The following is a 12,297-nucleotide window of genomic DNA, read 5'->3' as shown; positions in this document are numbered from 1 at the left end:
GTAAATTAATCTCCCTCCCACTACTACAGCAGGGAAAATAGCGACTGTGGGGGTTAGGTGGCCCCCTTGCCCTCTGTCCCCCACTTTTTCCCCCTGCAGACTTCCTGCCCCCTCACCACCTGCATCCCCAGCTCCCCACAGCTCTGCCCCTCCCCCTTTACTACCCCAAATTTCTGCCCCTTTTCCCCACTTCCTGTCAGATGCTGCTTAGGCTCTGTTCTCTCCCCGACCACAGCACGTGGAAAAGCTCAGCTCTTGCCAGGCCATGTAGCAGTGTTGGCACTGCTGACTGGGTTGGGAAGGGAGACAGATTCCACGTGCTCCATATCCAGGGGGAAACCCACCCTCAGTCCCAGCTGGGGCTGAGCTACACCTGACCGTAAGGGATGGAGAAGAGAGGAAAGGGGGAGGCACAATCTGCAGAAGGCAAGCGGGGGGAGGGGGGGGGAAAGAGGGGGAAGAAGCTGCTTTGGGTCTGACTCTGGCCCTAATCCAAGCTCAGGGTTAGAATCAAAGCTGTGGCACCCACCTGCTCCCTCCCCTATTTTGTACATGACTAAGACAAGGGTCTTTTTCCCCCCATGATGACTGAAGGAAAAAAAACCCAACAAACCATATCTCAGATTTGAGTAAATATGGTATATATGTAGAATTGTTTCCTAAAAAAATGTAAATAATTGTGAGCACCACTGATACTGTAACATCCCTGAGAAATGGGAAGAAAAAACATTTTGTACAAATTATGAGACATGCTACAGTAAGGTGCGAGTTTAGATAGTCTCAGGTATATTTACCAAGAATAAGTATTTATAATGCATTAAAGAAAAGTTGTGCATCTTTAATATTAACATGAAAGAACAAAACTGCACCTCTACCATTACTAACCCCCACCTACAAATGTCTTTTAGGTAATATATATGCACACAGTGAATGGTAAATGGCTATAGATCACATAAATTACTTCATAAATTCTGCTATATGCCTTTCTTTTAACAAATAAACTGCTTTTGATGATCTATATACCAGAGCCCAATCCAGTTGACATAGAATGAGAAATGGTTAGAATTTTTGAGTACAAAGAGAAATAAAATACCCGAAAGTTTAATTCAGAAGTTTCAGCCATGATGCAGCCAAGAACTATTGTAAAGCAGAACTCAAAATACCATACTTTCTCACTTAAACATGCCCAAGAATATTATAGGCCCCTTGTTTTTCAAAGACAGAATGAACACATTTTCCCAAAGTTATGACTGTATAGAGGAAGAATTGAGCCTCATCTTCACCTGATTCACCCTCCCTCTCACTGAACTCTAGCTGAAACCCAAGGTGCTGCTAAAGACCAGTCTCCATGGGGTGGTTCTGTTTCTGTAAACAGCTAGTCTCTAAAGGCTGTAGAATCGGAGAGAGACCAGGAGCAGCCAGCAGCCAGTAAAACTGCAGTAAGAAAGGTTAGGTTGATTAGTGGAATATCAAGACCATTAAAAAGGACAGACAATGGTTAACACTGCTGGAGTGAAGAACAATGATCTATTAAGTCAACTGATTTCCCTTAGCTGCCTGAACTGTAATGCAACAACTTCTGCACTGGGGAGAAGAGGGGTGGGGGAGGAGTTGATGTGTATGCGAGATGATATGGTAGTATTTATGCCTCCTTTTTTGAAACTGAAGAGACACTTTGAGGGCATAAACTGGTTCTGAAGTCCTTCAGCATATGCAGACCGAGGTGAACAGCTATGTTAATCTGAAGGCAGAATGTAGGGCAGGGTGGTATCTATCTTCAAAGCAGCATGAAATTTCATAGGCAACCACCTACTTCATCAGATCCTATGACCAAACTGGCAGAAAGAAATGATTCTGTACATAAGTGAAGGGGACACAGCTACAAGAGTCCCCTAGAGCCTTCTGGACCATTAAGTGGAAACCACAGACTTAATGGGCAATCAGAACTGGAAAAAAAGACTGACAAGCCAAGTTCTGTAGAACTCACAGAAGCTATATCAGAAGACAGGAATCTGAATACTGGCAGACCTTTGACAGGTTAGAGAGCATCACTTCTAAACGCAAGGATGGCGCTGTAATGGACACAGACTAACCAAGGAAACTTCAATGCATGGGGTAGATACAGTACCCAAGACTGTGGTTCCCTTCAAGAAGATCTTTAGTGGGAGTCAGTACAGCAGCTATCAGGCTAGTCCCATCTGTAAACCAAGGAAGTCATTAACATACGCATTATGATCTTTCGCATGAACCAAAAGAAGGTAATCAATGAAGCTGCACTGGAATAACAGTATTGGAATATCAGTATCCGAGTCTCCGTGAGCTTCAACATCAGCTAGAGTGGGTTCTGAAACCAGATGCTCGTTACAATCTCATGAGGCTGCTACTGAAGCTCAAAGTTGTGAACGAACAAAACAAGAAAACATTAAGCAGCCAGTATTGTGAGACCTAGAGCATCCTTGAGAATCATGATGGAAGGAGGATCTCACTGATTTGCCAAGCAAAGACTCGCAGCTTAGTGTCATTCTCCTTTCTGGGCCCAGGTGTAAAGGCTGTCCATGGAGCATTTTCTAGGAACTCAGGACTCTCTCAAGTAATCCATAGAATCCAGACCATTACAAGTACACTACCTCTCTCTAGCTAAAGACAGGCATATCTCAACTCCCAGTGTCTAGGAAAAAAACAGGATATCAGGCACAAGCTGTTGCTCTCTATTGGCCAAATGCAAAAAGAGCGAGACACAAAAGAAAAAAACAAAAAGAAAGCAAAAGCAGACAAGTACAATGTCCCCGAATGGCATGTCATGGTGCAGATAAAATGTCAGATATAAGGTTTGAGTTTGGGTTTTTTTTCTGCTTTTGTTTTGCTTTAAAAATAAATAAAAACAAAACCAGAATAATATTCTGAAGAATACCAAACAAAAAATGGGTAGCAGATCCCGAAAAAAGGATTTTACCATGGTTGCAAGCCTCAAACTGCAAACTGACAGAGCACTACATTTCAAGACAATGGCTTTCAAGAAGAACTGAAGAATGGGGGCTGTGAACTGTCCTTTCTCTTTGACATAGAGCTTAAAGAGAGGTGAGATGAAAGTACACTGTATAAATATTATTAAAATCAGAAGGTGAGTAACTTTGGCCCAGGCACACATATTGAGCTCAAGTACTACAGCACCAGTACATCACTCTCCAAAGAGAAGTGTATTTTCCAGTGTCAGAACAGGTACTATTTAAGAATTGGGAAGCCAAAGAGCTACTGAACACAAAAGTCAATCTGCTCAAAATGATTTCTAGAATTCCAAAATATAAAAGAATCAGTCCTAATAAACCACAGACCATATGAAGAATGAGGCCTGAGTTAGGTAACCAGCCTCCTGAACTTGGAATGTATGGAAAGTGTAAGTGAATTCCACCTGAGGACTATACATCAAGACACCAAAAAAATCTCTGTTCACTATCAAAAAGCATAGTATCCTCAAAAAGCAACCTCCATACTGAGTCATCAGCACTTTTGTTTGATAAAGATGCCATTAGCAAACGACTGTTAAAATGGTCACCCACGACTTAAAACCTGCTGGAGAAGATACTCGCAGGTAAAACCTGATTTAAAAAAAAACAACCCCCAAAAACCTATTTCCATACAAATGGTCACACACAACACAAAAAAAGTATGGAGGATACACATGCTAACAACAGAAGCAGTGTACCAAACATTTTCCTGGGGAGAGGTTCACATCTCTGAGTGCCTGAAACTGCAGGACTCCCAGTTACCCTGCCATACATTAGGACGAAACTGTTATACAGCATTAATGTATTCTTTCACCTTTTCTCATTCTGACTATGTCCCAATTATGGCCTTTATCTGCAATACAAACATTAGATTTTAGGAATTTCAGTAAGTTGTTTGTTTTTTTTAGGATGGGTTTTATCCACTACATTTTCTGCATCTACTTGGTGGGCCTTGGCTGTCACACTATTCAAGTAGTTAGGCACAATACTTCTTTCTTTCACCTCTCTCTCATGGCTAAGCGAGTCATGGGAGAAGTAAAAGTTATTCAGCCTACTTTAGCAGCTCATTTTTTGACTTGCTGGGTCTTTGTGGCAGATGTTCACAAAGCAACCCAGCCTCCCCTTCTGATTTCCCTGCTCCTTAGCTATAGGCTGGACTTGGATCTGGCTCTGCTCTGTAACCTAGTTCCCTGGAATAAAGCAGGAAGCATGTAATGTAATTCAATTAACTCCCACTTCTAGGAAAAGAAAAAGGCAAGAAACAGTTTATGGTATTAATAGTTATACCTAAAAAAGATAAGCCAACTTGGATTCCATTTCAGTCCATTTTCAGGTAGTGCTGCAACACAGCTAAAACTGATCATGTTCCCAGGAAGTGTCAGCCTAGTCCTTCTACTGTATAGGCCACTAGTCCCGAGTCCCCCTTTTGTCCCTCCTTTTTATGCCCAACAAAGTAACTCTCTCAGAAAGGCCTACCTGGCTGTATATTTCCACTCACAAATCATCTTCTTTCCCACTATCTTTGCCAGTGGGCTAGTAATTCACTTCAGGAGTTGCAAGTAACAAAGCACAATTGGTTTGTTAGCACAGTATTCAAGCCAGAGGCACTGGAGATAGCTGGGGGTGCAGAGTTACCAGGAAGAAACATTAGTGACACAGGTGAAAGGGACTTTCAGTTGGTGAAATACAGGTTTCCCAACTGGGCAACTGTTAAGCCATCTCTCATTGGTATATGTAAGCTACTAGACTGAACAGGTTTATTACACAGCTAGAACAGCAAACTGATTCAGCTAAGGCTAACATTGAGTGCTTGCACTTTCAACTTGTTCTAATAAAGAGATTAAGCAAAAGTCTAATGGAGAGATACAATCTCAGGATGCTATTTACTGATCCCAAACTGATGTTCTAACCATATAGAAAAGCACTTGGTAATTTGTTCAAGACAAGTACTTATGCAGGCTGTTGAAGGCTGTTCACTTCCCTGACCCAGCAATCTAAGTATACACTTCTGGCTTGTTGATAAGTACATTGTAAAGTCAACATTTAGGGCCATACATTTCCAAATGGTTCTGATAGATGTAAGACCCTGTATGATCAAGTCAGCATATAAAACACCATGCTTTTAAATTTTAATCATTCATTAATTATATGGTTCCAAAGTATCATAGCCATGCTTTTAATTCTTTGCAGTTAAAAAAGAACTAAAAACCCCCACAAGGCTAAATGCTTGTAAGGAACAATTCATAATTGTAACACTTGAAGCTGAATATTTCAAAGCTTCTGTTGTTAGAACTGCATGTAAAGAATATTTTTTGAAATTCAAAAACATGCAGAAAGAATTTAAGGAATTCATGCTTATATTAACAAGTAAACAAAAACAAGTGTACCATGCTGTTACTAAGTATCTTGGTTATCACTTTAAAAAGGTGGCTTCAGCTGTCTACCTGTGAAAATTTCTTCTTCATTTCATCAAAGATACTCTGTCTGCAACTCCAAAACATATCCTATGGTATATAAAAAACAAAATTAACAAATTATAATTATTATGAAAGATGTGTTCCTTGTAGAGGAAAAACTCATTCAGTGTAGAGGCCATTGCTGAATATCAACCCCTCACTATATATTATATATCTATATATTTTTTTAAATTTTATTTTAAATGCCATTTTCCAATCTAGTATAATAATTCTAAGGCAAGTTCTGCATTCTGAAAATTTGGACTCATTTCCAAAGATGTACAACTTTGCAGACTGAATAGAAACAGACTTAAACCAGTGAAAAGGAATCATTTAATATAGCACACAGCACATGGAACAAAAATATAAGAGTGGGAAAATCCTTTAATGTATCACTGCCTCAGTAATCAAATTTAAAATAATATTAAGTGGAATGATATGTTATGAAGAGGCAAAAGATCAAGTATGTATTTTCTCACTGAACACCAGTAAACAACTCTGCTCTATTTTACAATCACCAAATCAACCTTGTAAAGTACAGATAATCACTCTGTTAATGTCATCAAATTAGCCTTTTTTAAATGTTCACAAGAGCCTTGAAAATTTCTTTTAGAAGAAGTCCAGCTAACTGAAATTGGTTTGCAAAATCCTAATCAGAGCTTGTTTAGGAAAAAGATTATACAGTATAATATTTGAAAAACAGAACAAAATAAGACTGGTATTAAATCACACAACGATGAAATAACCCCATGCCTATGACTACCTGCCATTTTGCTTCCTTTTTGGTGAACTATATTTTAATTTAAATCAAACTGTACACACCACCTATATGCATACCATACAAAAGAACAACTGACTCAAGCAAATAACACTGGTCCCAACTTTTGCCTGTTGCTTACTTTGTAATAGACAACTTTTATGTAAATAACTGATACGTGCAGAGGGGCCCTTCAGACCCTACTCTGCCTTGTAACAGCTATTCTCAACCAGAGAAGTCCTGAGCAATATTAGCAGTTTGCACACCTAACAAGATCAACCCAGAAATATCAAATAGGAATTCACAGTGTCAAAAACATTCTGACATGCTATGGCCTTTTTAAGTTCTTTGCCACTAAGAAATCCTAGTTAGATTTATTCTTATTTTGTCCATCGTCACAAACAAATCAAAGCTAAAAGCTGGCATTTTCTGAAGGGCGTCTTGAGTTTAAAAGGGTTGAGTACCACTGCTATACCATAACTGTTCTCTTTTTAACTGCATGTGTGATGAAGAAGAAAGCAATTTCCAGGCTTCTAAACCACCACTGAATTGACTAGGCCCCCAGCTATTGCAAGGAGGCACTCAGAGGAACTAGATAAGATCCTTAACAAAGTGCAAAAAGCCGAGCCCAGGTATTCTGGAGTTAATTATAGAGGTGCAGCAATATATCAGTGTCGTATCAGATCAGCATCGATAAAAGAAAAATTAATTTTAATAGCCATCAGCTTTTTTTGGACAGTGTAGCCAATAATGATAAATATTAGGGGTGTACTAATAAAGATTTTCTTGGCCAATACCAAATGCCAATTATTAACCAGCCATAATGACTGATACCAGTCCAAAAGCCTATGTACAGGAATGCAGTCTACCAACTTGAAGAGAAGTGCCTTGTAGATAAGCCTGTGGAGGGGAAGGGATGTGGGGGAGGGAAGAGGCATGAGGGGCAGGCCCCCATGGCGAGAGAGGGAGTGGAGCGTGGTGGGGGCCTGCCCAGCCAGGGTGGTAAATGGGACCCTGGGGCTGGGACAGAGCCGCAGGCAGGGGGGTGTGGTTCTCCCTGCTGCTGAACATACCCCTGGGGAGGCATGGGGGACATGTGCCCTCCCAGATTTGTGCACGGGGTGGAGGCAGGGTGCCTACTTTGGGCTCACAGCCAGCCTCTTCCTGGTGGGGGGGCTGGGCTGGACTGGGGCCAGGCTTGGAGCAGGCAGGCAGACAGTGGTGGTGGTGCTGGGAGGGGTGGCTATGGGGGGCTAAGGCAAATTTTGGGATGGCTATAGCTCCTCCCAACCCTTCCCCACCCCCAGCACCACTCCTGTTCAGGGCACCCTGATGCCTTTTGCTCAAGAGACCTATGCTGCAGGGCAGGCAGGGGACATAATGGCTGGTGCAGGGCTCCCAAGGGAAAGGCAGCAGAGTGGAGTGTGCCCTGAGCAGGGGTGGTGCTAAGGGGGTTGTGGGGGGGGGGGGGCTATACTTACCACAAAATTTGCCTTAGCCCCCCTGTAGCCTCGTCTCCCAGCACCGCCACTGCCTTCCGCTTACCCCACACAGCTGAGACTGCCCCACTCCTGCCTGCTCCAAGCCCAGCTCCGACCTATGTCCCTCACCGGGAAGAGGCTGGCGCTGCCCCTGGCCCCGACGGGCAGCCCACTTCTACTCTGCGCACAAATCGGGGGGGAGGGGACATGCCCCCCCATGCCTCCCCCAGGGGTACACACAGCAACAGGGAGCCTATCCCTCCTATGACTCTGTCCTACTCCTGGGGGTCTCATTCACTGCCCTGGCTGGGCAGCACCTGCCCCATTCCCTCCCTCACCGTGGGGCCCTCAATCTGCCCCCCATGCCCCTTCCCCCCTAAAAGACTTACCTGCAGGGCACTGCTCTCCAAGTTTCCGGGCTGCACCCCTAGCCACATGCACGTGTGCAGCTGCATGCGTGCATGTGACATTTATCAGTGACATTATCAGCTACACCGGTCAAAAAAAATAATGATAATGTTAATTTTCCTTTTTTCAGTGCCAATGCAATATGCAACCAATACACTGGTGTACTTCTAATAAATATAATACGTCTACAGATATATTGCTTTACTGTAAATTCTGACTAAATTATAGTTTACCACAAATCCAATACAAGGCTTCAACAGCAGGCAATAAAGCACACTCAGAAATTGCTGACCTTTCAGTTGGGGGGGAGGAGGCGGGAAATCAATTACATTTTCCTGGACCTAAAACTTTCCAGTTTTAAGGTTCTGCTATCAGTAGACAAGTCACAATGGCTCCGAATGACTTCACTGAAAAGCAGGGGTCAGCAACATCTTGCAGATCTAGGCAGGAGCTTGCAACCCAGATCCCTGTTGCGGGCAGAAAAAATCTTTTCTCCCTGGAGAACTCAAGCTGCCTATTCTTCCCTCGCTGCTGATACCCAGACCCCCTCCAGCAAGGTAAGCACAGGCACAAAAAAGCAGCAAAGGGCTGTGAAGGAGGGTACTGTAGAAAGGACAGGCAGCTCTGCACAGCTGCACACTATGGTCAGACTTTCCGCAGACTGATCCAAGTTCTTGATAGGCCGAATCCATCAGGAACCACAGGCTGCCAACCCCCTACTGTCAAATGTTCTGATTGGGAGCAGACTAATAGCACTGGTTCAAAAATACCCTGCTACTGTCTCCAAATAGATCCAAACCTTTTATTTGAAAAAAAAAAAAAAGATACAATACTGAAATATACTGTAGGCATGCTATACTTCCTCCTCTGAAAGGAGGAAAGCTACTGGCAGTTCAAGACGTATGGTACCGTAACTCAGAGTATCTATAAAACTGCAATGCAGCAAAGTGAGAATAGCCCAAGGACTGACTGAAGAGTCACCTGAATTCCATGGTGAAAAGCCATTCCTACAAATAGATCTACAACTGCTGTGGAAACTTTCCATTCTGCACTAATATGCAAAAAATAAAAAATAAATAAAGGAAAAGAAAACCCCCAAATTTAAAGACTATCTAGACTAGATACTGGCTAGTCTGGATAAAATAGCTACAAAAAGTATTGCTTCTCAAGAGCAGAGTAACTAACACAATTAATTATTTATGAAGAACTACCAAACACTCCTGAACAATTATTTTGCTGTGTATGTGCTTTGTCAAGAAAACCTGAATTTCACATGCAAATTTTGTGAAAAATGTAGTCTGTAAAAATAATACTGAAACTTTAGGAATTTTATATTTTTTAATTACAGTTTATGATAGAGACTCTCTGTGTCTAGTCTAACCCAGTTCCTCACTCCTTTTTAAAACCCTTGTAATTATGATGTCCTTACTGAGAAATCAACAGTTTTTCACACAAATGAGACATGGAAACCTATCACAAGTTTTGTGACACAGATCATGGTATTAACGACACTAAGACATGAACTGCATGTTTAAATAGACAGTCAAGCCTATACATTTATCATTGAAAACTAAATTTTCTATTTTACAAATACTCTGTGTAATTAAAGTTGCTGTGTCTTCCATTATTCATTGATATTACTTTCTTAACTCCGCTGACCTGGGATATACATAAACAATTTCTTGCTAGATGCAAGTCTCTATTTTTCAAATATTATTGTCCAAATTTCCTTTATCTCAATGTCATGTGTACATTTTACAGCACAATTATACTTCAAGACAATTGCACCTTTTATCCTTCAACTTAAAAATTGCCTGTCAACTTCAAGTTCCCATAAGAGAAAACCTATACTGTTTAGGAAAATTCCTAAACTTTACCTGAAGTCAGATTTTATTACTTTTAGATACTGAAGAAAATCACTTGTGACTCTAAAAACAAGCTAACTGATTATTCATTATCATATTTACTTAAGTAATACATGCACACTATTTTCCCAAAAATTAGCTGCTAAAAATTGGGGAGAGGGTGTCTTAAAATGAGGAAACACGAAGAGCAGAGGGCCCAATTGTGCTGGAGCTGAACTACCCTGCTCTTTTCAAATAGAGTGAGTGGCCAGTAGCACCTACTAAGTCAGGTGAAAACTCACAAGGCTCAAGACGACGCATGCAATTTGGCTCTAATAAAACGGCTCTCATGGCAATGGCGGTAGCAAGTGCAGAGCTCCTGAGGAGCTCCTGTAAGGGTATAACGTGTATTTAAAATGTGGGTTTGGCATTCACGAATATCTGAAACCGTGAATGCCAAACTCGCGAATAGCGAGGGTTTCCTGTATGCCATCATTAGCCCCGCTTCATACATAGAAAGCTGCGACAGACAAATCAATCAAACCATGTAAAGAGGAATCTTTACAGCAGTTGCAACCAGGAACTGAAACAAGGTCTCCCAAATTCCAGGTTAACACCTTAACTTTAAGGCCAGTCTTTCCACAGAAATAAGAATGGGGAAGATATGAAGGAGTGAGAGAGGGTACTTCAATTACTGTATTCACTTGCATGCCATATGCATCATTTCCCCCTCTCCTATCCCCTCTAATTAATCCTCCTAAATTGGGGTGCATGCTTTCAAGAAGGAAACCAACTTCCCTACCAGAATGGAGGCCTGGGGACACTACAATGGTTGCCAGAAGCTGGTTTATGCTAGGTTCTGGCTGCATGTAAGAGAGTTGGAGTCTGGTACTCAGGTGTCACTCATTCTCTCTCTGTAAGCTCTGCAGTTCAAACTTTAATCCCTTCACAGATGCTGCCAAATAGGCAGCAGCAGACTATGGATGGGCAGCCAAAAGCTGCTGTCAATTCAGCACTCAACTGCTAACACAGCTTACAAGGAAAATGAGTGATGATGAAAAGTATGCTCTGCCCTGGCTCCATGCTGTATGTATTCAGCCGTGACTTGGGGCAGGGTGGGGGGGAATATTTCTTTCAACTTTCTGCCTTCCCAAAATAAGGGGTTGGGGGAAGGGGAGTGTATGCAAGAAAAAAAAAAAAAGTAATTATTTCTACCAGGATTGGCAAAGGCCTTCCATCACAAGCTGGACCCAAATTCCTTGCTGATTTCCCTGGATTCTGCACCAGTCTGGGGGTAAGAACCACATAGAAAGGGGTGTCAAATTCACTTTGTGCCCTGGGCTAGATCTACACTACAGGGCTCCTTACAAGTTGATCCAGCCCAGGACATGTAGTGGCAGTGGCAGCAGCAGCTCCAGCTGTGCACCCCGTGCCATGGTAGCAACAGCAGCTTCAGCTCTGGCACGGGGCATGCAGCAGTGGCAGCACAAGCAACTAAGAAGGAAAAATGCAGCTGGGATGACAGACAAAATGGACATAAGCCACCCAGGACAATATCAGCTCTCCCCTGCCCTCCTGCTGCAGATCACCAAGTTCACTGTAGCCCAAGGGCCACAGATTCTGCAGCAGGCTGCTCCACCCTGGCTACATCCCCCAATTTCCAAGAGCCTGCCAGCAAGATGCATAGTCTGTGGAGCTCCTGTTTGAAATCCCTGATGTAAGAGTACTGAAATAACGTCTGGAAAAAAAAGCAAGACTGAAATTACACCCAACTTATTAGAATTTTGAATCAAAAAATTATAGAAGTCAGATGAACATGCTCAACCTGTTGAGGGAGAGAAAAATTCAAACATTCAATTTGTAAATCCTCTAGATTTACCACAAGTGCTCTGTTACTCACAGGAGCATGGGCAGGCAGCAGAGCAGCCTGCAGGTGGCTGCACTCCCAATCAGACACACTTGACTGATTGGGAATAGGGCCCAGCTTATTGTTATAAGAACAGGGCTCCGAGCAGTGAAGCCAGCAGTTTGCTGCTAGCAGCCGTGAGAAGAAAACCTCCTGATTGGAGCTGCTTTTCATGCCATCTTGGAGGTACAGGGTAGGAGCTATGGGGATGGTGGAGGCTCCTGGCCCTGGGGCATGATCTAAAACTACACCCTATTGGGGTAGGATGGTGCGGTGGGGCTGCTTCTGGCAGGTCAGCTTACAGGAAATGCCACATCAGTTGCCTCCCTAGTGAAGGGTGGGTATGAGGCACCAGAAAACCCCAGTCCCTGCTGCCTTGCAGGTTACCCCATGGAGGTAAAAGGCTAGGGAAGCACACCCTGAAGACAAAGCAAGGACGC

At 42.7% G+C, this 12,297-nt stretch overlaps 1 protein-coding gene across 4 annotated transcripts in view; it reads right to left on the bottom strand.

Moving 5' to 3' along the window:
* The window catches only part of USP47 (ubiquitin specific peptidase 47), a 98,838-nt gene that overhangs the window by 60,856 nt on the left and 25,685 nt on the right, over window positions 1-12,297 (bottom strand). For 2 of the 4 annotated variants that reach the window (XM_019476802.2, XM_019476804.2), the window contains exon 2: window positions 5,450-5,509. The exons of the other annotated variants lie outside the window; for them this stretch is intronic. In XM_019476802.2, the coding sequence (XP_019332347.1) occupies window positions 5,450-5,509 (60 nt within the window). The remainder of the gene's footprint in view (window positions 1-5,449; window positions 5,510-12,297) is intronic. 4 annotated transcript variants of the gene reach the window in all.

This window comes from Alligator mississippiensis, chromosome 2 (genome assembly GCF_030867095.1).
Source record: "Alligator mississippiensis isolate rAllMis1 chromosome 2, rAllMis1, whole genome shotgun sequence".
NCBI lineage: Eukaryota > Metazoa > Chordata > Crocodylia > Alligatoridae > Alligator > Alligator mississippiensis.
The sequence above is the reverse complement of the archived record's forward strand: the minus strand, read 5'-3'. Positions and strand labels throughout refer to the sequence as shown.